General features: G+C 51.2%; 1 protein-coding gene across 1 annotated transcript; it reads left to right on the top strand.

Moving 5' to 3' along the window:
• Positions 1 to 266: 266 nt before the first annotated feature.
• nosip (nitric oxide synthase interacting protein) lies at positions 267 to 20,597 on the top strand. The gene is made up of 9 exons (XM_070861755.1): positions 267 to 337; positions 2,407 to 2,503; positions 6,788 to 6,893; positions 7,586 to 7,667; positions 11,789 to 11,930; positions 12,926 to 13,044; positions 15,991 to 16,178; positions 18,597 to 18,705; positions 20,297 to 20,597. The coding sequence occupies exons 2-9, from the start codon at positions 2,434 to 2,436 to the stop codon at positions 20,366 to 20,368; spliced, it is 888 nt and encodes a 295-aa protein (XP_070717856.1). The 5' UTR covers positions 267 to 337; positions 2,407 to 2,433; the 3' UTR covers positions 20,369 to 20,597.
• Positions 20,598 to 26,335: the final 5,738 nt, after the last annotated feature.

Genomic DNA, 26,335 nt, shown 5'->3' with positions numbered 1-26,335 from the left:
ACACGCCTCCCGGGCGGCAGGGGGCGCTGCAGGCGCACACCAACACGCCTGCCGGGCGGCAGGGGGCGCTGCAGGCGCACACCAACACGCCTCCCGGGCGGCAGGGGGCGCTGCAGGCGCACACCAACACGTCTCCCGGGCGGCAGGGGGCGCTGCAGGCGCACACCAACACGCCTCCCGGGCGGCAGGGGGCGCGCCAGGCTCACAGCGCAGTGATGGGAGACAGTGCGCATGCTCAACCGTCGCTACATCCGGGACTGCTGGCCGGCGGGGGTTTTGTTTCCGGTCGGGTCGAACGTGACGCACTTCCGACCTGGTGGAACCTGTGTTGTTGGGGGTGAGTCCCAGAGTTAAATGTACTTCAGTAATCATCATTTGGTGTATAATCTTGTACCAGGTTTGCATGCAGCTTCAGTAGTGGCTTTCCACACAAGTGGCATCAGATATCTGCTTGAAATAGGGGAGCAGTCTGCAGGGATTGGATAATTCCCCCAAAAGGGGCTAGCACAGGCACAATGGACCGAACGGCCTCCTCCTGTGCTGTCTCAGCCTCAAAATAGTCTTTAAATGTTTAAATATCATCATCATAGGCAGTGCCTTGCGATCGAGGAAGACTTGCTTCCACTCCTGAAGTGAGTCCTTACATGGCTGAACAGTCCGATACGAGAACCACAGGCCCTGTTACAGATGGGACTGGTTTGCCACACGCTCCTTCCGCCGCCTGCGCCTGACCTCTTCACGCTCGCGCCGTTGAGATTCAAAGAGCTCAAAGCCCACCCGGATGCACTTTCTCCTTTGTCGGGCCGAATGGCCTACTCCTGCACCTATTTTCTATGTTTCTTCGGCCAGGGTCCTCCCAGGTGTCAGTGGGGATGTCGCACTTCACCAGGGAGGCTTCGAGGGTGTCCTTGTAACGTTTTACGCCGCCCCACCTTTGGCTCGTTTGCCGTGAAGGAGCTCCGCGTAGAGCGCTTGCTTAGGGGGGGGGGGGGTGGGTCTCGTGTCTGGCATGCGAACAACGTGGCCTGCCCAGCGAAGCTCATCGAGTGTGGTCAGTGCTTCAATGCTGGGGATGTTAGCCTGGGCGAGGACACTGATGTTGGTGCATCTGACCTCCCAGGAGATTTGCAGGATCTTGCGGAGACATCCTTGGTGATATATCTCCAGCGACTTGATGTGTCTTCTGTAAGTCGTCCATGCCTCTGATCCATTCAGGAGGGCGGGTATTACTACAGCCCTGTTTAAATACACATATATGTTAATGCACTTATGCATTGGAGACACTCTCACCTCTACCCGAGCCCACAATCTGCACCGACACTTCCAATGCAGTGCCGAGGGAGCGCTGCCCTGTCGGAGATGCCGTCTTTCAGATGAGATGTTACACCGAGGCCCTGTCTGCCCTCTCAGGTGGACATAAAAGGTCCCACGGCTGCTATTTCGAAGAAGAGTAGGGGAGTTATCCCCGGTGTCCTGCGGCCAATAGTTATCCCTCAATCAATGTAACAAAAACAGATTATCTGCTCATTTGTGATTTGTAGCATCTGGTTTTGTGAAAAATGGTGGCCTGCGTAAGTGATTTAACTTTTCAGTGTACGTGAAGTGTTTCCGAGATGTGATTAGGTTCTATGTGAAGGTTTCTTTTTACTTGGGAGTAATCATGTTTTAAGTTTATTTACTTGCCATGTAAGGTGGATGAAAAATAATAACTTTATTAGTGTTTTAAAACAATGTGTAGAAGCTGATAGTCTCTGCCAACCAACTTGTATCTTATCTTTATTTCTGGGGCAGTGTTTCTCAAACTAGCTGTCTGATACTGATAGTTAAAGGAATGTCTCCAAATTGTGTTTGGGAACTGATATAAAACACTGACGCATATTAATTGAATGTTTTTATAAATGCTCAAAAGATGTAATTACAAACTGTTGTCCCAAACTATAAAGAAAAAGAAAGACTTGCATTTATATAGCGCCCTTCGTGATCTTGGGACGCTTTACAGCCAATGAAGTACTTTTGAAATGTAGTCACTCTAGGAAACATGGCAGCCAACTGCGCACAGCAAGCTCCCCCAAAATGTGTGATAATGACAAGATAATCTGTTTGTTGTTGTTTTGATTGCGAGATAAACATTGGCCAGGTCACCGGGGAGAACTCCCCTGCCCTTCTTTGAAACAGTGCCGTGAGATCTTTTACGTCCACTTGAGAGAGCAGACGGGGCCTCGGTCTCATCCGAAAGACGGCACCTCAGAGTGTAGCACTCCCTCAGAACCGCACTGGGGAGTGTCAGCCTAGATTTATGTGCTCAGGTCCCTGGAGTGGGACTTGAACCCACAACCTTCAGACTAAGGCGAGAGCGCGGCCCGCTGAGCCACGGCTGATATTTCTTCCTTTCGTTCATTCCTGCAGGACTGAGCCACGGCTGGTGTGTGAGTGATGACGAGACACGGGAAGAACTGCACGGCGGGAGCTGTGTACACCTATTACGAGAAGAAGAAGGACACAGGTACCGGGCTGCAGGTGGGAGGGGGGGGCAGGTGGGAGTGAAAGCCCGTATTACCCGAATGCCTCGCTTTATGGCGCAGTCTGGAGATGACACACACACTGGGTTAAAAGTTGAAGCAGCTTTTCTGATGAACATGGAGTGTATTGAAGCTTGGACCAAAGCAGAGGATGTCAACACAAAAACAGGATGCTAGATGGTGTGAGAGTCATTCAGCAGTTTAAAATGTGTCAATCTGATCACCTGTGTGTTTACAGTATTTCATGGCAAGGGTCGATTGTGGCAATAAGACCTGGTTTCAGGACAATGGGTAGCTGATCGTTTAGTCTACGTCGTCTGTTTGTGATACCCGCCCTCCTGTGGCTCAGAGACGTGGACCATATACAGTAGACACCTCAAATCACTGGAGAAATATCATCGACGATGTCTCCGCAAGTTCCTGCAAATCCCCTGGGAGGACAGACGCACCAACGTCAGCGTCCTCGATCAGGCTAACATCATCATCACAGGCAGTCCCTCGAAGCGAGGGTGACTTGCTTCCACGCCGAAAAGGGACGAGTTCACAGGTGTTTCAATGAAGGACCTAATATTCCGGATCCCAAACTACATCGTGAAGGGTGGAAGATGCCTGTGGGTGGATTTTTTTAACGTGGGGTGGCCGTTGCACACCAGCCACCACACGGGCTTGACAGAGCGAGGTCTTGGTCCAGTGGCAAGAATTAACCAAGACGACTGGAGACCAGCTCTGCTGCATGGACCTAGCGCGCGCACATATCCTAGTGTGGGCTGGCCCGTGCTGCCCCCGGCTCCTCCGGGCCCAGTACCGTCATCCCCAGCATCGAAGCACTGGCCACACTCGATCAGCTCCATTGGGCGGGCCACATTGTTCGCATGCCTGACGCAAGACTCCCAAAGCAAGTGCTCTGTTCTGAATTCCTACACGGCAAGCAAGCCCAAGGTGAGCAGAGGAAGCATTTCAAGGACACCCTCAAAGCCTCCCTGATAAAGTGCAACATCCCCACCGACACCTGGGAGTCCCCGGCCAAAGACCGCCCTGAGTGGAGGAAGAGCATCCGGGAGGGCGCTGAGCACCTCGAGTCTCGTCGCCGAGAGCGCGCAGAAATATTGTGACGTGATCAGGGTTGACCTGCAGGCTGGAAGGGTGGCTGGAAGTAAATGGTGTGGTAATGAACGGGATGTGAAGCTTGAAGCCCAACACTGGGTTGAGCAAACTGCTGAGACCTCGTGCAGTTTAGATCATCTTGAGCGAGCGGCCAGGGAGGGAGACGGAGTCAGCAGCGAGGGCAACGCTGTTTTTGTTGGGCATCGAAAACAAGGGCTTCGGTCTTCCCGATGCAGAGAGGATGTTTCCACTCACGGGCGAATCTAGAACGAGGGGGCATAGTTTCAGAATTAGGGGTGGCTCATTTAAAACGGAAATGAGGAGGAATTTCTTCTCTGAGGGTTGTAAATCTGTGGAATTCTCTGCCCCAGAGAGCTGTGGAGGCTGGGTCATTTTATATATTTAAGGCGGAGATGGACAGATTTTTGAACGATGAGGGAGTGTGAAGGGTTATGGGGAGCGGGCAGGGAAGTGGAGCTGAGCCCGAGATCAGATCAGCCGTGATCTTATTGAGTGGTGGAGGCTTGAGGGGTCAAATGGCCGACTCCTGCTCCTATTTCTTATGTTCTTTTGGAATAAAAACAGAAAATGCTGGAAATACTCAGCGGGTCAGGCAGCATCTGTGGAGAGAGAAACAGAGAGTTAACGTTTCAGGTTGGTGATCCTTCGTCAGAACCCAGTCGACTTGAAACTGGTCACCGACCTGAAACATTAACTCTGTTTCTCTCTCCACAGATGCTGCCTGACCCGCTGAGTATTTCCAGCATTTTCTGTTCTTCTTTCTGATTTCCAGTATCCGCGTTGTTTGGAATGTATTTACTTGGATCTGTTTCCTCCGTCTTTTCCATTGCTTACGCAGCTTTTCTTTTAATATTGTGATGACTCTAATTATGTATGATCTGACCAGTGCATTGTAAAACCCCAGCACAGCCTTTGTCCTATCCTGCCAATGAATGTGCAGGATTTTCCAGTGGACAATGTGGACCCCTTTTACCGTACCCTGGGGGCCTAGGAACATCGGCTCCTTCATCGAAACACCTGTGAACTCGTGCAAGCGAGCCATCCTCGTTCGAGGGACCGCCTAAGATGATGATGATAATGACTATCAGCAAGGATAGACATCGATGACCTATCCTGTTCTGCCTGTACTTCTATTCACGTGTTTATTACTTTGGCACACTGTCGAGACATTGAGGGTGACCTGTCTACTGTAACTCCCAGCTCCTGTTACTAGTCTATCTGCATTCATTCAATGCCTTCGGCAGCACCTCCCAAACCCGCGACCTCTACCCCCTCGAAGGACAAGGGCAGCAGGCGCATGGGAACACCACCACCTCCACGTTCCCCTCCCAGTCACACACCGTCCCGACGTGGAAATATATCGGCCGTTCCTTCATCGTCGCTGGGTCACAATCCTGGAACCCCCTCCCTAACAGCACTGTGGGAGCACCTTCACCACACGGGACTGCAGCGGTTCAAGAAGGCGGCTCACCACCACCTTCTGGATGGGCAATAAATGCCGGCCTTGCCAGCGATACCCACATCCCAGGAACGAATTGGAAAAAAAATCCATTCACTGTGTATTTGCATTACACATTTTTTAATAGATCAAATGTGTATTTAACATCTTTGAGCGTTGTCTATCATTTGCTAATTGTGCATTCAGCGTTGGTGGTACTTCTCCAGTGCTTTGAGGTGCCTGCTGTACATGTTCCATGTCGCTGAAGCATAAAAGAGGGCGGGTATCACCACTGTTCTGTAGACCATGAGCTTGGTGCCGGGTTTGAGATCTTCGCCTTTGAACACTCTCTTCCTCAGGCAGCCGAAGTCTGCACTGGTGCACTGGAGTGGGTGTTGGCCTTTGTCATCGATGTCTGTTCTTGCTGATAGTCGGCTCCCAAGGTATGGCAAGGGGTCCACATTGTCCACTGCAAAAATCCTTCAAATTCATTGGCAGGATAGGCACACCAACTTCAGCGTTCTCTCTCAGGCCAGCTCCGACGGGCCACATTGTCTGCATGCCCGATACTGACTCCCGAAACAAGCACCCTACGCCGAGCTACGTCACGCGGGCGAGTCCCAGGAGGGCAGAGAAAACGCTTCAAGGACACGCTCAAAACCGTTTTTAAAAAAAAAAAATGTAACATCCCCACCGACTCCTGAGAAGGCCACTCAAAGTGGAGGAGGATTATCCGGGAAGGCGCCGAATACTTCGAGTCTCTTCGCCGGGAGCACGCGGAAACCAAGTACAAACAACGGAAGGAGAGCACGACAACCCCCGAGCCCCCCACCCACCCGGCCCTCCAACCACCGTCTGCCCCACCCGTGACAGAGACTGTCGGTCCCACATTGGTCTCATCAGTCACCTGAGAACTCGTGTCAGTGTGGAAGCAAGTCATCCTCGACTCCGGGGGACTGGTTCAGAAGAGATTGTTGGTACATCAACACAGTTCAGTTTCATGTGGGGTCAGTCATGATGTGACAGCGGGGAGACAGAGAGGTAGAAGGAGCGTGGGGCAGGTGGATGTGTTTCCTGCAGTTTAAGGGACTAAGGCTGGTGGTTGACGCGAGTGAGGTGTTCTATTTTAATGGTTAATCCTACTAATTGTTCAGTCTTGTGTCCATGCTATCTACAGTGTTGAGATTAATTGTGGTGCAGGGGATGCCTCTGTGCTCCAGATGACTCTAAATACTTGTGTCAGCCATGGCTCAGTGGGCAGCACTCTCGCCTCTGAGTCAGAAGGTTGTGAGTTCAAGTCCCACTCCAGCACAGAATCCAGGCTGACACTCCCAATGCAGTGCTGAGGGAGCGCCGCACTGTCGGAGGTGCCGTCTTTCGGATGAGACGTTAAACCGAGGCCCCGTCTGTTCTCTGAGGTGGACGTAAAAGATCCCACGGCACTATTTTCGAAGAAGAGCAGGGAAGTTTTCCCCGGTGTTCTGGGGCCAATATTTATCCCTCAGTCAGCATCAGATGATCTGGGTCATTATCACGTTGCTGTTTGTGGGAGCTTGCTGTGCGCAAATTGGCTGCCGCGCTTCCCACATTACTGCAGTGACTACACTCCAAAAGTACTTCATTGGCTGTAAAGCGCTTTGAGACGTCCTGGTAGTCGTGAAAGGCGCTATATAAATGCAAGTCTTTTTCTTTCTTTCTCGCCCAGCGGTCTCCGGCTATGGTACGCAGTCCTTGCGTCTCAGCAAAGATGCCATCAAGGACTTTGACTGCTGCTGCTTGTCCCTGCAACCATGCAAAGATCCCGTCATCACGTGAGTCTTCTTCTTATGGCCAATATTTATCCCTCAGTCCACAGTACTGAAACAGAAGATCTGGCTCATTCTCACGTTGCTGTTGGTGGGAGCTTGCTGTGCGCAAATTGACTGTCGCGTTACCCACAATACAGCAGTGACAACACTCCAATAAATGTACTTCATTGGCTGTAAAACACTTTGGGGACGTCTGGTGGTTGTGAAAGGCGCTATATAAATTCAGGTCTTTCTTTGGGGCGGGAATCCCAGAGCACGTGCCCAGAAAAGACCTTAATTTTAACACTAGTGATGAGCAAACAAACAAGAACTAAGTGCATTATGTAGGAGGACGACAACAAAATGTACCACATGCCTTTAACCAGCACCTGCAGCAGACTGAGGCTGCCATCCAGCTTTCCCACATTGCAACAGTGACTACACTTCAAAAGTACTTTATTGGCTGTAAAGAGCTAAGGGACTGATGTTGATGTAAGGCGCTGTAGAAATGCAGGTTCGTTCGTTCTTAACTCGGCACAGATCAGGCATCAAACCCGTGGCCTTTCGGTCTCAGTGGGTCACCGGGCACTTGGCCTTTGAACCAATGAGGGGGCGGGTCAGAATGTGGTTAAATGCAACACGTCTGTGTTCAGTGTTGGAAAGGTCAGCGGTTTGTCTCACGAATAAATGTTTCTTTTTCTGTATCCGTTTTGCAGACCCGACGGGTATATCTATGAAAAGGAAGCAATCCTGGAATACATCTTGCACCAGAAAACCGAGATTGCCAAGAAAATAAAGGTGGTGTCCCCTTTCTCATCACTTCCTCCGGCGCCCCCTCCCCCCCCCCAAACCTGGAGTGGCAACCTTCCCACGCTTTGGTTGGATCTCTCTCGCTCGCGCGCTCTCGCTCGCGCGCTCTCGCTCGCGCGCTCTCTCTCGCTCGATCGCTCTCGCTCGAGTGCTCTCTCTCTCGCGCTCGCGCACGCTCTCTTTTTCTCGCTCTCCTTTTCGTTCAAATAGCCATTCTTCAGAATGGGTTGAGTGAGTGAGTGATGGTAGACACTCTGACCACAGAGCGAGACAAAAGCTAAAACCAATCCTTTTTACCTGACTGACCCTGCATGCATTATTTCCCCGGTAGAGTGCAGCAGAGACTGAGACTGGGAACCTGGGCCGGTATTCACTCTCGGACCTCTGGACATTGAGGCCAATTCTGCCTACCTCTTACTGGCTGAGAATTGGAACCTGTTCAACCTTCGTCGCCTCCAGGCTAGATCCAAGGTCGTCCCATCCTCTGTCATCGAACTCCAGAATGCAGACGACGTTTGCGTCTGCGCTCACTCACAGGCCGAACTCCCAAGCCATCACCGAGGCATTCAAAAGCATGGGCCTTACACTAAACATATTGCTCACATGCCCGACACACAACTCCCAAAGCAAGCGCTCCACTCAGAACTCCTGCACGGCAAGCGAGCCCCAAGTGGGCAGTGGAAACGTTACAAAGGCACCCTCAAAGCCTCCCTGATAAAGTGCAACATCCCCACCGACACCTGGCCCAAGATCGCCCTAAGTAGAGGAAGAGCATCCGGGAGGGCACTGAGCACCTTGAGTCTCGTCGCCGAGAGTGTGCAGAAATGAAGTGCAGACAGCGGAAGGAGCGTGAGGCAAATCTATCCCACCCACCCTTTCCTTCAACGACTCTCTGTCCCACCTTTGACAGAGACTGTAATTCCCGTATTGGACTGTTCAGTCACCTGAGAACGCACTTTGAGTGGAAGCAAGTTTTCCTCGATTCCGAGGGACTGCCTATGATGATGATGATGACTGGCTGAGATCAATGAGAGATTTACTAGGTTGACTCGTGGGATGAAAGGGTGTCCTAATGGGCCCACACTCTATGGAGTTTAGAAGAATGAGAGGTGATCTCATTGAAACATACACAATTCTTACAGGGCTTGACAGGGTAGATTCAGGGAGGATGTTTCCCCCGGGCTGGGGAGTCTAGAACCAGGGGTCACAGTCTCAGATTAAGGGGTCGGCCATTTAGGACTGAGATGAGGAGAAACTTCTTCACTCAGAGGGTGGTGAATCTTTGGAATTCTCTGCCCCAGAGGGCTGTGGAGGCTCAGTCTTTGAGTATATTCAAGACAGAGATCGATCGATTTTTTGGATACAAAAGGAATCATAGAAACATAGAAAATAGGCGCAGGAGTCAGCCATTTGGCCCTTCTAGCCTGCACCGCCATTCAATGAGTTCATGGCTGAACATGCAACTTCAGTACCCCATTCCTGCTTTCTCGCCATACCCCTTGATGCCCCTAGTAGTAAGGACTTCATCTAACTCCTTTTTGAATATATTTAGTGAATTGGCCTCAACAACTTTCTGTGGTAGAGAATTCCACAGGTTCACCAATCTCTGGGTGAAGAAGTTTCTCCTCATCTCGGTCCTAAATGGCTTACCCCTTATCCTTAGACTGTGACCCCTGGTTCTGGACTTCCCCAACATTGGGAACATTCTTCCTGCATCTAACCTGTCTAAACCCATCAGAATTTTAAACGTTTCTATATGATCCCCTCTCATTCTTCTGAACTCCGTGAATACAAGCCCAGTTGATCCAGTCTTTCTTCATATGTCAGTCCCGCCATCCCGGGAATCAGTCTGGTGAACCTTCGCTGCACTCCCTCAATAGCAAGAATGTCCTTCCTCAAGTTAGGAGACCAAAACTGTACACAATACTCCAGGTGTGGCCTCACCAAGGCCCTGTACAACTGCAGCAACACCTCCCTGCCCCTGTACTCAAATCCCCTCGCTATGAAGGCCAACATGCCATTTGCTTTCTTAACCGCCTGCTGCACCTGCATGCCAACCTTCAATGACTGATGTACCATGACACCCAGGTCTCGTTGCACCTCCCCTTTTCCTAATCTGTCACCATTCAGATAATAGTCTGTCTCTCTGTTTTTACCACCAAAGTGGATAACCTCACATTTATTCATATTATACTTCATCTGCCATGCATGTGCCCACTCACCTAACCTATCCAAGTCATTCTGCAGCCTCATAGCATCCTCCTCGCAGCTCACACTGCCACCTAACTTAGTGTCATCTGCAAATTTGGAGATACTACATTTAATCCCCTCGTCTAAATCATTAATGTACAGTGTTAACAGCTGGGGCCCCAGCACAGAACCTTGCGGTACCCCACTAGTCACTGCCTGCCATTCTGAAAAGTCCCCATTTACTCCTACTCTTTGCTTCCTGTCTGACAACCAGTTCTCAATCCATGTCAGCACACTACCCCCAATCCCATGTGCTTTAACTTTGCACATTAATCTCTTGTGTGGGACCTTGTCGAAAACCTTCTGAAAGTCCAAATATACCACATCAACTGGTTCTCCCTTGTCCACTCTGCTGGAAACATCCTCAAAAAATTCCAGAAGATTTGTCAAGCATGATTTCCCTTTCACAAATCCATGCTGACTTGGACCTATCATGTCACCTCTTTCCAAATGCACTGCTATGACATCCTTAATAATTGATTCCATCATTTTACCCACTACTGAGGTCAGGCTGACCGGTCTATAATTCCCTGTTTTCTCTCTCCCTCCTTTTTTAAAAAGTGGGGTTACATTGGCTACCCTCCACTCGATAGGAACTGATCCAGAGTCAATGGAATGTTGGAAAATGACTGTCAATGCATCCGCTATTTCCAAGGCCACCTCCTTAAGTACTCTGGGATGCAGTCCATCAGGCCCTGGGGATTTATCAGCCTTCAATCCCATCAATTTCCCCAACACAATTTCCCGACTAATAAGGATTTCCCTCAGTTCCTCCTCCTTACTAGACCCTCTGACCCCTTTTATATCCAGAAGGTTGTTTGTGTCCTCCTCAGTGAATACCGAACCAAAGTACTTGTTCAATTGGTCTGCCATTTCTTTGTTCCCCGTTATGACTTCCCCTGATTCTGACTGCACGGGATCTACGTTTGTCTTTACTAACCTTTTTCTCTTTACATATCTATAGAAACTTTTGCAATCTGTCTTAATGTTCCCTGCAAGCTTCTTCTCGTACTCCATTTTCCCTGCCCTAATCAAACCCTTTGCCGTCCTCTGCTGATTTCTAAATTTCTCCCATTCCCCGGAATCGAGGGATATGGGGATATGGGGATCGGGAGGGAAAGGCGAGTTGAGGTAGAAGATCAGCCATGATCTTATTGAATGGCAGAGCAGGCTCGAGGGGCCGAACGGCCAACTCCTGCTCCTATTTCTTGTGTGCTTATGGGCTAACTCAGCACAGACCAGGAATCAAAGCTGGGACATTGCATGGTTCAGGCACACCGGGTGTGCTGACCACTAGTGGGGAGTGTTGCACCTTTGCAATGAACGGCTGTGCCAAGTGCTGCACCTTGCTCGTTCTAAGGTTCTCGGATGATTTCTCTCTCGGGCGTTTTCCAAGTGGTCCACAGCTGCTGAGCAGGGCAATAACCTGCCTCGTTTCATGTTGGTAGCAACGATAAAAGAAAGAAAGACTTGCATTTATCGATAGATTTTTGGATATTAAGGAAATCGAAGGATTATGGGGATCGGGGGGAAAGTGGAGTTGAGGTCGAAGATCAGCCATGATCTTATTGAATGGCGGAGCAGGCTCGAGGGGCCGAATGGCCGACTTCTGCTCCTATTTCTTATGTTCTTCTGTAATAACTCCAGAAGGGCAATAGGGATCTATGACAATGTTGGTGCTCCCCTAGCTGCTCGGTGATGTTAGTGCTGACTTGCCTCCACCTGCTTGACCCCGTCCGGGACTTGACCTGCGGGAGGTCGCGAGCGCGGACCTGACCCCGACCTCGCCTGGCGCCGTGCCTCTCCTCGTTTCAGCTTTCGTAAAGCTTTATTTAAAAAAAAATATATTCTTCCCCCAGGCATACGAGAAGCAGAAGAATGTCAAGAAGACGGAGTTGGCCGAGCTGGCCAAAGCGGAGAAGGAGACCAAAGTCAAAGCCTTCCTGGAGAAAGAATCGACCATCGTGAGCAAGCCGCTGAATCCCTTCAGCGCCAAAGGGGGTAAGGTGTCCTACGGCGGGTGGAAGCCTTTGTTACCTCCAGACTCGACTATTCCAACGCACCTCTGGCCGGCCGCCCACATTCTACCCTACGTAAACTCGAGGTGATCCAAAACTCGGATTTCCGTGTCCTAACTCGCACCAAGTCCCGCTCACCCATCACCCCCTGTGCTCGCTGACTCACATTGGCTCCCGGTCCAGCAACGCCTCGATTTCAAAATTCTCATCCTTATTTTCAAATCCTTCCATGGCCCTCGCCCCCTCCCTATCTCTGTAATCTCCTCCAGCCCCACAACCCCCCCAGAGATGTCTGCGCTCCTCTAATTCTGCCCTCCTGAGCATCCCTGATTATAATCGCTCAACCATCGGTGGCCGTGCCTTCTGTTGCCTGGGCCTCAATCTTGGAAACTCCCTCCCTAAACCTCTCCACCTCTCTAAACCTCTCTCTCCTCCTTCAAGACACTCCTTAAAACCTACCTCTTTGACCGTGGCTTGGTGTCAAATTTTTCTCGCATAATACTCCTGTGAAGCACCATGGGACGTTTCACTACGTTAAAGGCGCTATATAATTACAAGCTGTTACATAAGAACATAAGATATAGGAACAGGTGTAGGTCATTTGGCCCCTTGAGCCTGCTCCGCCATTCAATAAGATCATGGCTGATCTGATCTTGGCCTCAGCTCCACTTCCCCGCCCGCTCCCCATTACCCTTGACTCCCTTATCGTTCAAAAATCTGTCTATTTTCAACTTAAATATATTCAATGACCCCCCAGCCTCCACAGCTCTCTGAGGCAGAGAATTCCAAAGATTCACGAACCTCTGAGAGAAGAAATTCCTCCTCATCTGCATGCACTGGGAGTGTCAGCCTAGATGTTGCGCTCGAGTCTCTGGAGTGGGGACTTGAACCCACAACATCGACTTTTAATATATGCGTATCTGTGCCGTGTATGGTCTTTTTTTGTCCCCCCTCTGAACTTTGCCCTTTGATCCCCAGGGGAAGCCGAAGCTAGTTCCAGCAAGGATCCTATTCAGCAGGAGAAGCAAAAACATTTGCCCAGTTTCTGGATCCCATCACTCACTCCGGAGGCCAAGGCATCTACCATAAGAAAACCGGTAAGGTGATCTGAGGCAATTGGTTGTATTTCGGCGCTCTTCCAGTCTGCCCCTTTTATATTTAAAAAAAAAAATTCCTCCCATTTCAAATCGGGACCGAATTACACCTGCACATTCTTGTCCTATAATCCCATCCTGCGGACGCTGGGAATCTGAAATAAAAACAGAAAATGCTAGAAATACTCAGCAGGTCAGGCAGCGTCTGTGGAGGGAGAAACGGAGTTAACATTTCGGGTCTGAACTGGAAAAGTTTGAGATGTAACTGGTTCTAAAGGAACTGCACCTAGAGTACTGCGTATAGTTTTGTCTCCGTGTTTAAGGAAGAATATACTTGCATTAGAGGCTGTTCAGAGAAGGTTCACTCGGTTGATTTCGGAGATGAGAGGGTTGACTTATGAAGGTGGGTTGGGCCTATACTCATGGAGTTCAGAAGAAAGAGAGGTGATCTTATCGAAATGTATAAGATATTGAGGGGGCTTGACAAGATGGATGCAGAGAGGATATTCCCACTCATTGGAGAAACTAAAACTAGGGACACAGTCTCAGAATAAGGGGCCGCCCATTTAAAACTGAGATGAGGAGGAATTTCTTCTCTGAGGGTTGTAAATCTGTGGAATTCTCTCCCCCAGAGAGCTGTGGAGGCTGAATATATTTAAGGTGGAGGTAGACAGATTTTTGAGCGATAAGGGAGTAAAGGGTTATGGGGAAGTGGAGCTGAGTCCATGATCAGATCAGCCATGATCTTATTAAATGGCAGAGCAGGCTCGAGGGGCCGAATGGCCGACTCCTGCTCCTATTTCTTATGTTCTTATGCAAGGGCACTGAAAGAGGGAAAGGAGGAATAAATAAAAGGGAAGGTCTGTGAAAGGGTGGAAGGCAGGAGAGATTAGAGAGCAAAAATGAGATGGTAATGGGTCAAGTTAGGAAACAAAAGATGAGTCGAGATGGGGTGTGAATGGCAGAATAATCCCTCATCCTGGCTTCACCTGGCACGGCCCTGGACAACATGGACCATTTCCCATACCTCAGGAACTTTTATCAACAAGAGCAGACATTGACGACGAGATTCAACACCGCCTCCAGTGTGCCAGTGCAGCCGGCTGCCTGAGGAAAAGAGTGTTTGAAGACCAGACCCTCAAAACTGCCACCAAGCTCATGGTCTACAGGGCTGTAGTAATACCCTCCCTCCTGTATGGCTGAGACATGGACCATATGCAGTAGACACCTCAAGTCACTGGAGAAATACCACCAACCATGCTTCCGCAAGATCCGACAAATCCCCTGGGAGGACAGATGCACCAAAATTAGTGTCCTTGACCAGGCCAACGTCCCCAGCATTGAAGCACTGACCACACTTGATCAACTCTGTTGGGCAGGCCACATTGTCCGCATGCCAGACACGAGACTCTCAAAGTAAGTGCTCTACTCTGAGCTCCTTCACGGCAAACGAGCCAAAGGTGGGCAGAGGAAACGTTACAAGGACACTCGCAAAGCCTCCCTGAAAAACTGCAACGTCCCCACTGACACCTGGGAGTCCCTGGCCAAAGACCGCCCTAAGTGGAGGAAGTGCATCCGGGAGGGCGCTGAGCACCTCGAGTCACATCGCCGAGAGCGTGCAGAAACCAAGCGCAGGCAGCGGAAAGAGCGTGCGGCATACCTGTCCCACCTGTGACAGGGACTGTGGTTCTCGTATTGGATGGTTCCGCTCATTTCTAGAGTAGAAGCAAGTCTTCCTCGATTCCGAGGGACTGCCTATTGATGATGGTGACTGATCTGACAGTGCAATGTTCTGGTTATAAGGTACAATGTACAGACCACACTGTTCTGTACTAGCAGAAAGCATGTACTGTCCTACTGGCAAACTGTGTTCAGTCCTCACCTGTTCAATATTTCTTTCCCCTTCCTCCTCCTCTTCTAAAGCACTTTCTCTGACTGGGGAATGCTCCCAAGGGGGCCTACAGACCTCCACACCGCATCCAACTGGCTGTTCTTGTAAGTTTCTAGAAAACTATTTGACTGTGGTGGTGTCGCTGCCAAGCCCGGTCTTGGCCTTGCCCGGCATTTACAACCATACACTTTGCAGGAATGGCGACTGCATAATGATCAGGATCTTGGGACCCCTGGTTGATCCTTCACTGATCGTGTAACACTGCCCTGGCTTGAGGTCAGCACCGACTGACCCCGAGGCGAGAGAGCGAACCCACTGAGCCACGGCTGACGCAGATGACCCATGGGCCGTACTGCCGAGGTACGGCGATACTTTAAACACACCGAAGGACTGACTGATGATGTCTTGACAGCCTCTGGAGGCTTGCTGACTGGTGCAGCCCAGGGTTAAAAGAAAGACTTGCATTTATATAGCATCATTAGCAATCTCAGGACGTTCCAAAGCGCTTTACGGCCAATGAAGTACTTTAAGAGTGCAGTCACTGTTGTAATGTGGGAAACACGGCAGCCAATTTGCGCACAGCAAGCTCCCACAAACAGCAATGTGATAATGACCCAGATAATCTGTATTTTAGTGACGTTGGTTGAGGGATAAATATTGATCTAGGACAGCGCTACCAACTCCCCTGCTGTTCAAAATAGTGGCCGTGGGATCTTTTACATCCACCTGAGAGAGCAGACAGGGTCTCGGTTTAACGTCTCATCCGAAAGACGGAACCTCCGACAGTGCGGCACTCCCCCAGCACTGCACTGGGAGAGTCAGCCTAGATTTATGTGCTCAAGTCTCTGGAGTGGGACTTGAACCCACGACCTTTTGACTCAGAGGCGAGGGTGCTGCCCACTGAGCCACGGCTGACGGAGAGGGAGGGGGAATTGGGATTAGCGAGAGGGAGCTGCAGGGCGAATGAAATGACGGCGCAACATCAATGGGCCAAACATCCTGCTCCTGCCCCTGTATCTCTGAATTGTAAAGCTGCCTTCTCCCGCCTCTCCTCGCAGGACAAGACCGTGTACTGCCCGATGAGCGGGAAGCCCCTGAAGATGAAAGACCTGATCCCTGTCAACTTCATGCCGGTCGACGAGAAGCTGGAGCGCGTGCAGCTGATCACCAGGCAGGAGCGTTATGTCTGCGCCGTGACCCGGGACGTGCTGGGAAACTCCGTACCGTGTGCCGTGCTGCGCCCGTCGTAAGTGATCCGTGAGCCCGCGTTCCCCCACCCCCTCGGCTCCTCCACCCTCCCTTCCCTCCCCCCCCCTCCACCCTCCCTTCCCTCCCCCCCTCCACTCTTCCCTTCCCCCTCCCCCCCTCCACTCTTCCCCCTCCCCCCTCCACTCTTCCCCCTCCCCCCCTCCACTCTTCCCCCTCCCCCCCTCCACTCTTCCCTCCCCACCCCTCCACTCTTCCCTCCCCACCCCTCCACTCTTCCCTCCCCACCCCTCCACTCTTCCTTCCCCACCCCTCCACTCTTCCTTCCCCACCCCTCCACTCTTCCCCCCCTCCACTCTTCCCCCCCTCCACTCTTCCCCCTCCACTCTTCCCCCTCCCCCCCTCCACTCTTCCCCCTCCACTCTTCCCCCTCCCCCCCTCCACTCTTCCCTCCCCACCCCTCCACTCTTCCCTCCCCACCCCTCCACTCTTCCTTCCCCACCCCTCCACTCTTCCCTCCCCACCCCTCCACTCTTCCCTCCCCACCCCTCCACTCTTCCCTCCCCACCCCTCCACTCTTCCCTCCCCACCCCTCCACTCTTCCCTCCCCACCCCTCCACTCTTCCCTCCCCACCCCTCCACTCTTCCCTCCCCACCCCTCCACTCTTCCCTCCCCACCCCTCCACTCTTCCCTCCCCACCCCTCCACTCTTCCCTCCCCACCCCTCCACTCTTCCCTCCCCACCCCTCCACTCTTCCCTCCCCACCCCTCCACTCTTCCCTCCCCACCCCTCCACTCTTCCCTCCCCACCCCTCCACTCTTCCCTCCCCCCCTCCCCCCCTCCACTCTTCCCTCCCCCCCTCCACTCTTCCCTCCCCACCCCTCCACTCTTCCCTCCCCACCCCTCCACTCTTCCCTCCCCACCCCTCCACTCTTCCCTCCCCACCCCTCCACTCTTCCCTCCCCCCCTCCACTCTTCCCTCCCCCCCTCCACTCTTCCCTCCCCCCCTCCACTCTTCCCTCCCCCCCTCCACTCTTCCCTCCCCCCCTCCACTCTTCCCTCCCCCCCTCCACTCTTCCCTCCCCCCCTCCACTCTTCCCTCCCCCCCTCCACTCTTCCCTCCCCCCCTCCACTCTTCCCTCCCCCCCTCCACTCTTCCCTCCCCCCCTCCACTCTTCCCTCCCCCCCTCCACTCTTCCCTCCCCCCCTCCACTCTTCCCTCCCCCCCTCCACTCTTCCCTCCCCCCTCCACTCTTCCCTCCCCCCTCCACTCTTCCCACCCCCCTCCACTCTTCCCTCCCCCCCTCCACTCTTCCCACCCCCCCTCCACTCTTCCCTCCCCCCCTCCACTCTTCCCTCCCCCCCTCCACTCTTCCCTCCCCCCCTCCACTCTTCCCTCCCCCCCTCCACTCTTCCCTCCCCCCCTCCACTCTTCCCTCCCCCCCTCCACTCTTCCCTCCCCCCCTCCACTCTTCCTTCCCCCCCTCCACTCTTCCCTCCCCCCCTCCACTCTTCCCTCCCCCCTCCACTCTTCCCTCCCCCCCTCCACTCTTCCCTCCCCCCCTCCACTCTTCCCTCCCCCCCTCCACTCTTCCCTCCCCCCTCCACTCTTCCCTCCCCCCCTCCCCCCCTCTCTTCTCTTTCCCCCCCCTCTCTTCTCTTTCCCCCCCCTCTCTTCAGCTCCCATCCAATCCTTCTACCAATTACTTCAATCTATGCCCCCTGGTTGTTAACCCCTCTGCTAAGGGAATTAGGTCCGTCCTATTCACACTATTTAGGCCCTTCATAATTTTATACACCGCAATTAAGTCCTCTCCTCAGCCTCTTCTGTGCCAAAGAAAACAACCCCAGCCTATCCAATCTTCCCTCATAGCTAAAGTTCACTTGGGATGGTGTCTACAGCTGATTTTCCCAGCCTAGAGGTACTGAAATCCGTTGTAGCGCCCCTTTCTGTCAACCCAGCTCAGATCATCCAACTCTGATCCAACCTCGGATTTTTCTAGTCAAAGCTGCTTATAATTTTATTTATTTTCTCTCTTTCTCTCTCCCTGCCCCTTATGTGACCCATTAATAATAGGACCTTAATGGGCAGACTTTAGGTGGAGGGCAGTAACAGAAGGGGGACAGTGTCGCCCATCATTGGAAATTTCTTCTCTCAGAGGGTCATGAATCTTTGGAATTCTCTGCCCCAGAGAGCTGTGGAGGCTGGGTCATTAAATATATTTAAGGTGGAGATGGATAGATTTCTGAGCGATAAGGGAGTCAAGAGTGTGGGCAGAGAAGTGGAGTTGAGGCCAAGATCGGATTAGGCATGATCTTATTAAATGGCGGAGCAGGCCAAATAGCCTACTCCTTCACCTATTTCTTACGAGTTTCAGGGCTGCGTGCGTAGGAGTCTTTGCCGCTCGTGTGGCAGTCTCGATTGATTGTGTCCTTTTTTTAAAAACTGGTTTGCAGAGGGGCCGTGGTCACTATGGAGTGCGTGGAGAGACTGATCAAACATGACATGGTAGATCCAATCAACGAGGCCAAACTGACGGAGAAGGACATCATCCAGATACAGAGGGTGAGTGAGGAAGTGTGGCCCATTTGTGTGCGTGTGAGTGTGCGGCGCCTCGGGATCTCCGCACGGGCGTCTACGAGTCTCCCACTCGGTGCTACATTCCAGCTTGTGATCGTACGGAAATGTAAAAGGCCAGCTGGCTCATCGAGCCTGCCCCTCGCTCGTGATGCTCCAGGCATCATGATCAGACACTTCCCAGCCCCATTCCCTGCTGCCGTGTCATCTCCCGAGAGGAAAAAAAAACTAGGGCCAATAAGGGGTAAAAGAAACTCTGGAAAATCCCTCTCCGATCCCCGCAGGTGAACCCAGTCCAGAAAATGACACCGACTGTAATATATGCAGACTACAGTTATACTCTGTGTAGTCACTGTATAGTTGCATAAGATGGAGACTTGTTACCTGATGGACTATCACTAAGGTTTACACTGTGTATATAATATGCTGGCACCACTAGAGGGTGTAACTGGTGGAGACCGGCGTTTCCTGCCCCTGTGGCAGAGGCTGTCCACCAGAGGGCACTTCGGTGGGAGACCTGAGGGTCACCTGCACAGGTGTGCAGGGCCCAGTATAAAAGGCTGCCCACCATGCTTGTGCCTCACTCTGGAGTTACGAATAAAGGACCAAGGTCACTACAGTTTGAGTATAAGTGCATTACAGTCATAACACTGACAATGTGCAAGTGAACTGTTAATCCACTTGCTTGCTATAAGAACCGGTCTAGCTCCCGCTTGAAGGCTGGCAGAGAGTCAGCACAAGCTGGCAATGCATTCTAGAGGCCCTCCCATCATAGAAAGAGGCCATTCGGCCCATGGTGCCTGTGCTGAGAAAGAGCAATCATAACACAAGAAATAGGAGCAGGAGTCGGCCATTTGGCCCCTTGAGCCTGCTCCACCATTCACTAAGATCATAGTTCAAGAAGCTCACCACCACCTTCTCAAGGACAATTCGGGATGGGTAATAAATGCCGGCCTTGCCAGCGACGCCCACATCCCGTGAACAAATTAAAAAGAATAAGTGTTGCTTCTGAGTCAGAAGGTTGTGGGTTCAAGTCCCACTCCAGAGACTTGAGCACAAAATTCTAGGCTGACACTCCCAGTGCAGTGCTGAGGGAGTGCTGCACTGTCTTTCAGAACATGCATTAAACCGAGGCCCCGTCTGCCCCCTCCAATGGATGTAAAAGATCTCGTGGCACTATTTCAAAGAGCCATGAATTCTATGGTGACTTGTCCACCATTTCTCCCTCAACCAACATCACTAAAACCGATTAACCCATCATTGTCTGGGACAGGTTAGACAGACCAGCTGCCCTTTCCCTGTTTGACGTTTCCGTATGCACCATGGCGTCGTTTGTGGGATCTTACTGTGTGCAAATCGGTCGCCACATTTGCCTACAAAACAACTGCCCGTCGAAAGTAATTCATTGGCTGTGAAAGCACTTTGGGACGTCCCGAGGACGTGAAAGGTGCTATATAAATGCAAGTTCTTTGTAATAGGGTTCTTTGCCTTTAATGAAGTTAAACACTGCTGGATGGTGAAGATTGCGGGATTGTGTCTTACGGTAGTTCTTGCTCACTCACCTGTTGTTTGAATGCAGGGCGGGACTGGATTCGCGGGATCTGGAGTGAAACTGGAAGCCAAGGAGTCGAGGCCGGTGATGCAGGCGTAATAGGTCAATGGGCTGCGACAGCCACCGTCTATCAGGTGTCTATCCAAATAACAGGCTTCAACTAAACACAGGTGGACTTTCTTCTGCTCAAAACCCCATCACCAGCACTTGGTCAGCGCATTGAAGTTTAGTAGAACTGAAATTTGTTTTGTCATTTTGGTCCCTTTCTATCCCCAGACTCCCTCTTTGCTTTGTTAATATCTTGTATTAAATAAAATGATCACCTTCACCACTTTCCCCCTTCTGTTGGACTAAAAGTACCGTCACCAGACTGATTCCCAGGATGGCGAGACTGACATATGAGGAGAGTGGATCGACTGGGCTTGTATTCACTGGAGTTTAGAAGGATGAGAGGGGATCTCATAGAAACACAAAATACTGTCGGGACTGGACAGGTTAGATGCAGGAAGAATGTTCCTGATGTTGGGGAAGTCCAGAACAAGGGGGTCACAGTCTAAGGATAAGGGGTAAGCCATTTAGGACCGAGATGAGGAGAAACTTCTTCACTCAGAGAGTTGTGAACCTGTGGAATTCTCTACCGCAGAAAGTTGTTGAGGCCAGTTCGTTAGATATATTCAAAAGGGAGTTAGATGTGGCCCTTACAGCTAAAGGGATCAAGGGGTATGGAGAGAAAGCAGAAATGGGGCACTGAAGTGAATGATCAGCCATGATCATATTGAATGGCGGGGCAGGCTCGAATGGCCTGCTCCTGCACCTATTTTCTACGTCAGTTATCGAAGCGTGACAACTGTGTATGAAGAGAAGCTTACTCGTAGAATCGTACAGCAAAGGAGGCCATTCGGCCCATCGTGCCTGTGCCGGCTCTTTGAAAGAGCTCTCCAATCAGTCCCACTCCCCCCTGCTCTTTCCCCACAGCCCTGCAAATTTTCCCCTTCAAGCATTTATCCAATTTTCTTTTGAAGGTTGCTAACTAGCTGCGTTAAAAAAAATTCTCATCCCCTGTTTCGCCAATTACTTCTGTGTCCTCTGGTTACTGACCCTCCTGTTGGTGGAAAAAATTTCTCTTTATTTACTCTTATCAAAACCCTTCTTGATTTTGGATGCCTCTGTTAAATCTCCCCCTTTAACCTTCTCTGCTCAAAGGAGAACAATCCCAGCTTTTCCAGTCTTGCCACAAGTCGCTCCGCAGACGCCGTGACACCTATGTCACGCCGGTCAGAAGGTGCCGGGTTTGATCTCACCCATGTTAGCCGTCGTTGCGCAAGAATTGGCCTCAGTCCCTGGGGGCGGGGGAGGAATCAGCAACGGTTCCAAATTTAGATCACCATCCAGTGACTTTTACTAGAAAGTGCACATCTGAGCAAGATGTGAGGGCAAGATTAGACTCGGCTATGATGCCGCCCCCAGTCAAATAGCCTTCTGACGCTTGCTGTCCAGGCTTGCACATTTTTTGCGTGGGGAATCAGAGGGCACAACACTGTACACTGAACAATTCTGGAACTGTTTCCCTACTGGAAAGGAAGAGAAATAAATTCATTTTATTAGTTTTATTCTGTGAATTACTGTGAAACCCTCTCACCATTTTCTCTCCCTCCTAAAGACACTGACTCTTTGTGAGTTGCAGTGCCAACAGCATTCTCGGAACCCTTGTCCTGTTCCATTTATTGCATGCGAGGCCCGGCAGGCAATTTGACTATGGGGAGCATCACATCTTGGGCTCATCTTGTTCTTGCCTGCAGTGCCCACATGTGCAGCTTCCATCCACTTGATATTTCTGCACGACATGATTTCACGCGCCCCCAAACATAACCCAGGGTCGTTGAGACGGATTGTGGCGCTCAGGCCCCAGCCCCAGTGAAGGATGTCTAACTCCGTGCAGACCAGGAATCGAATCCAGCCGTTTCTGCTATTTCATGACTCATTACTACCCGTTGCTTTATTTGCCCAGTGAACCCTCTGAGAACCCTGCTGCTGTGTAATCAGATGCTCGAGGTGGTGTGGGGAGCAGTAGAAAGACTTGCATTTATATAGCGCCTTTCACAACCTCAGCATGTCCCAATGCGCTTCATACTTTGAGTGCAGTCACTGTTGGAATGTGGGAAATGCGGCAGCCAATTTTCTCACAGCAAGCTCCCACAAACAGCAATGTGATAATGCCCCAGATCGTCTTTTTGTTATGTTGATTGAGGGATAAATATTGGCCCCAGGACACCGGGGATAACTCCCCCTGCTCTTCTTCGAAATAGTGATGTAGGATTTTTTTACGCCTACCTCAGAGGGCAGACGGGCCTCGGTTTAGCTTCTCATCCGAGAGACGGCACCTCCGACAGTGCAGCGCTCCCTCAGCACTGCACTGGGAGTGCCTGGGTGTATGCTGTGCAGTTAAGGTGTAAAACTCCTCATTACTCAGCGGGGCACGGAGTGTACCAACATCCTGTATATCAATATTTAGGGGGTGAGGGGGGCTGTAGGGGAAAGGAAAAACGTACAAAGATTAGTTTGAAAAGTAGGCGCAGAATACAGAAAAGTTATTTTAATAAAGGATTTATTGACAAACTGAGTTTCTCGTCAACGACTGGCTCTATAACACAGGACCAGGCACTATCTCCACACGTTCAGCAAGAGAATCCAACACTGATGAGTGAGGCAATGGAAATTCAATAATAAACCCGTGGGCCTCAAGCCTGTTTATTCCCCTATTCCCCCTGACCATTTGACGCTGAATCTCACTGGGGTTCAGTTCCTAAGCTGCAGTCCGCCTTTTATTCACGGGTGAACTTTGTCACCAAATTATTCAGAGCCTCCCCACCGATCCTGGTCTCTCCCGACCTTTGCTCCCACATGCACTTTCCAAGGGTCATAGTTTAGTGATCGGGAGCAGTAATCCCGACTGATTTTCTAACCCCCATTTCCTCAAGCCGAGGAAATGGGTTGCCAACCCACCAGGATTGTCCAGAAATGTAAAAAAAAAAAACAACTTCCTGGACTCTGCTTCGAGCAAATCCAGATCATCAATCGTAGGAGCATGTATATAAAAAAAAAACGTGTTCGTTTCTCTCATTTTTCTTCAACACTCTTGTTTATTGGGAGCGGGGAAAGGCTGTTTGATTGGGGAGGGGGGCGGTCGGAGGCATATGTAGTCATGTGATAAAGCCTCCAGGAATATGTCCGACAGAGTTGGCAACCCTCCGAGGAAATGGGGAGGCGGTTTCAACATTTTAATCTCAATGTTTAAAATCTCGTAACACTCCTGTGAAGCACCATGGGACATTTCACTATGTTAAAGGCACCATGTAAATACAAGTCGGTGTTGATAGATTTTTTGGACATGAAGGGATATGGGGATCGGGCGGGAAAGTGGAGTTGAGGTCGATGATCGACCGTGATCTTATTGAATGGCGGAGCAGGCTCGAGGGGCCACGTGGCCTCCTCCTGCTTCTAAATCCTGGGGAGGTTGACCATCAAAGGTTCTGCTTGATCAGTCAAACTGCCAAGTGCTACTTTTTAAGCCAATCACCATGGACTCTCGGGTTTGCATTGTTCAGCGCTCAAATGCAAAAAGGGTTCGGGCAGACCTTGGCTGTTGGATGGATATTGCACATGTAACACTCCTGTGGAATGGTGGGTAAACAATTAGTGCTCAATAACACGGTCAATACTGCGGGTTGGAGGCGATTGATGGAAACTGTTACATCAGGTGATTGTACCACGGGTGTTCTGGGGGGTGGTGGGGGGGGAAGACTCCATTCCAGCCTCATTCGAGAGGTAAGTTAGCAAAGGCCTCGTTTAAGATGCGGGCAACCCTGAAACTAAACCTCATGACGCCCACAAGCCCCTCGTGTCCGGTGGGCACCAAAGGATCCATCGCTATGGAGAATAAGGTCATGATTTAACTTGCCGTGTACGGTTTTAGTCTGTTCAAACCAGTCATTTTAGTGGTGTTCCCCCGAGGAGGCTATTGTTGGGAATTAATTGGTTTTTGGTGGCATTGGGGAAAACCCTCACTGCTCAGACCACATAGAAGAGGAACGTTGGTGCTGGAGAATGGAATGGGTCTCCTTTGCTCACTCAGCGGCAACATCAGCCGCCTATCTGGTACAGTGTGGTTACATGCAGAGCAAAGTTTCCTGTACAACATGCCAACTATGTACCTCAGCCCCAAACTCAGATGTAACCACAAGTGAAAGATTCTTCTCCCCCCCCCCTCCCCCCAATCATCCCAGTCTATCTCCCCCCTCATCCCATTCTATCCCCCCCCTCCCCCGGGCGTGAGACCATCAAAAGATTTGTCCCATAACACTGGCTTCAACCTAGATCGAGTAAGTGGAAGAGACATTGGGTCTTAAAAGGTTCGCGGATTAAATACAGCCCAATGATTGGGACAAAGGCCAGCGAGATCTTTCCATCCAAAGAAAACGAGTTAAGAGATTAGGTACAAAAATCCAATACACAGCGCCAAAATGAACCCCGCCCCCAGAACATGGGGAACTGTGCAGCCTCGTGCAGGGGGCGAAGGGGACGCGAAGAGCGATAACTCAGTAACCGTGGGCCAACTAAAGCTCGTCGTGCGTGACCATCATGTCTCCGTAATCGGTCACCGCGCTCCCTACGAACCTGGTGTAGTCCTCCAGGAATTCTTCCCTCGACAGTTTGCCGTCCTGACAGAGAAGCAAGACTTCACATTAGCAAAGGAGGACGAGACAACAGCTGCGTCCTCTCTTAAAAAAATATAATAATTTGTAACAGCTCATCCTCCAGATAGATAGTTGACAGAGAGAGAGAGAAAACATTACACAACCGATTCTCATTAACATCTTGCAACAGCTCTTTAGGACGATCTTGGTGAGGTCCAAGTGGTATGAATTAACTAATACTGTAAGTTTGGAGTGTTGCTTTTGGTTCCTCCTCCTCGAAGGCCTGTAGCTGGGTTGTGGTTGCCTGCGAGTGCCTTGCGCAAGAGGCTGTTTTGTGCACACACATTAGCGCTCAGACAGCGGCTCTCCGCAGACCACCTGACTCGCTGCCGTGGCGCATGGTGGCATTCTCGCCTGTTATTCAGACCAGCGAGGAGGAAGGGGGCGTGCAGAGGTGAGGGGGCTACTGGAGTGGGGAACGGGAACCCAGGCTGACCGCTCCCTGCACTGACTTGGCGGCCACGCGAGAGATTCAGCGGCAGCGCCCCCCCCATTACTGCCGGGGTCAGAGCGAGCCCCAGCCCGGGTGGGGCAGCGACCCTGGGGGACCCCTGGCTCCACACCGCTCAGTATTACACAGTGGAGTCCATGAAGCTAGGCAGGCTTTCGCTATAAAAGTGAACGAGTGTAACCAGCTAAATATGATCTAATTCAGATTTAAAAAGGGGGCACTGATGCAAGACGTGTGTCCCACCCTCCCGAACTTTCTCCAGATAATTAAAGGGCCAGGAACCATCAGGTAAAGGATGGACACCTCGGCCTAGGGGCAGGAGTTATAAAGACCACCATTGTATATCTTAAGTGGCCAATTCCACAGCAACAGCTGCCAGGCCCAGAAACCACCCTTCAGTATATTCAGGTGGGTTTCCCCCATAGACGGACCCTCCAGTGCAGGAATGACACACCCTTGGGACTTGCTGAAGGAGAGGTGAACTAAGCCTCCTTCTCTTCCCCTGTAGCCAACTTCCCATTAATGGCTGGCTTCTCTCTCTCTCCCCCCGCCCCCCCCCACCTCTCTCTCCCTCTTCCCCTGCCCCCTCCCACCTCTCTCTCCCTCTTCCCCCGCCCCCCCCCCCCACCTCTCTCCATCGGGAAAGGCCGAGCAGGAACCTAGCTTCAGAGGAAGAAAGAAAGGTAGAAGATAAAGTCAACAATCATAGCCTTCAGTGGCCCAGCTGACGATACTTGGCACAGAGTACGATTAAATGAACACTGCATTAGACAGCCAACGGGAATCGAATCAGACGCGGGGACCGGCAAATGCCTGCCACTTGGGCCTGCTTTTCCAGCTCTCTTCGAATGAATGGACAGC

The sequence above is a fragment of the Pristiophorus japonicus genome, chromosome 19, assembly GCF_044704955.1.
Source record: "Pristiophorus japonicus isolate sPriJap1 chromosome 19, sPriJap1.hap1, whole genome shotgun sequence".
Taxonomy (NCBI): domain Eukaryota; kingdom Metazoa; phylum Chordata; class Chondrichthyes; family Pristiophoridae; genus Pristiophorus; species Pristiophorus japonicus.
Note: the sequence above shows the minus strand (reverse complement) of the source record. Positions and strands in the feature narration are given on the sequence as shown.

Excerpts from the sequence above, each read along its gene's own strand:
- nosip (XM_070861755.1), top strand. The coding sequence starts at position 2,434 with ATGACGAGACACGGGAAGAACTGCACGGCGGGAGCTGTGTACACCTAT. Across the intron at positions 2,504-6,787 it reads CGAGAAGAAGAAGGACACAG|CGGTCTCCGGCTATGGTACG; the intron begins GTACCGGGCTGC and ends TTTCTCGCCCAG. Across the intron at positions 13,045-15,990 it reads CATCTACCATAAGAAAACCG|GACAAGACCGTGTACTGCCC; the intron begins GTAAGGTGATCT and ends CTCTCCTCGCAG.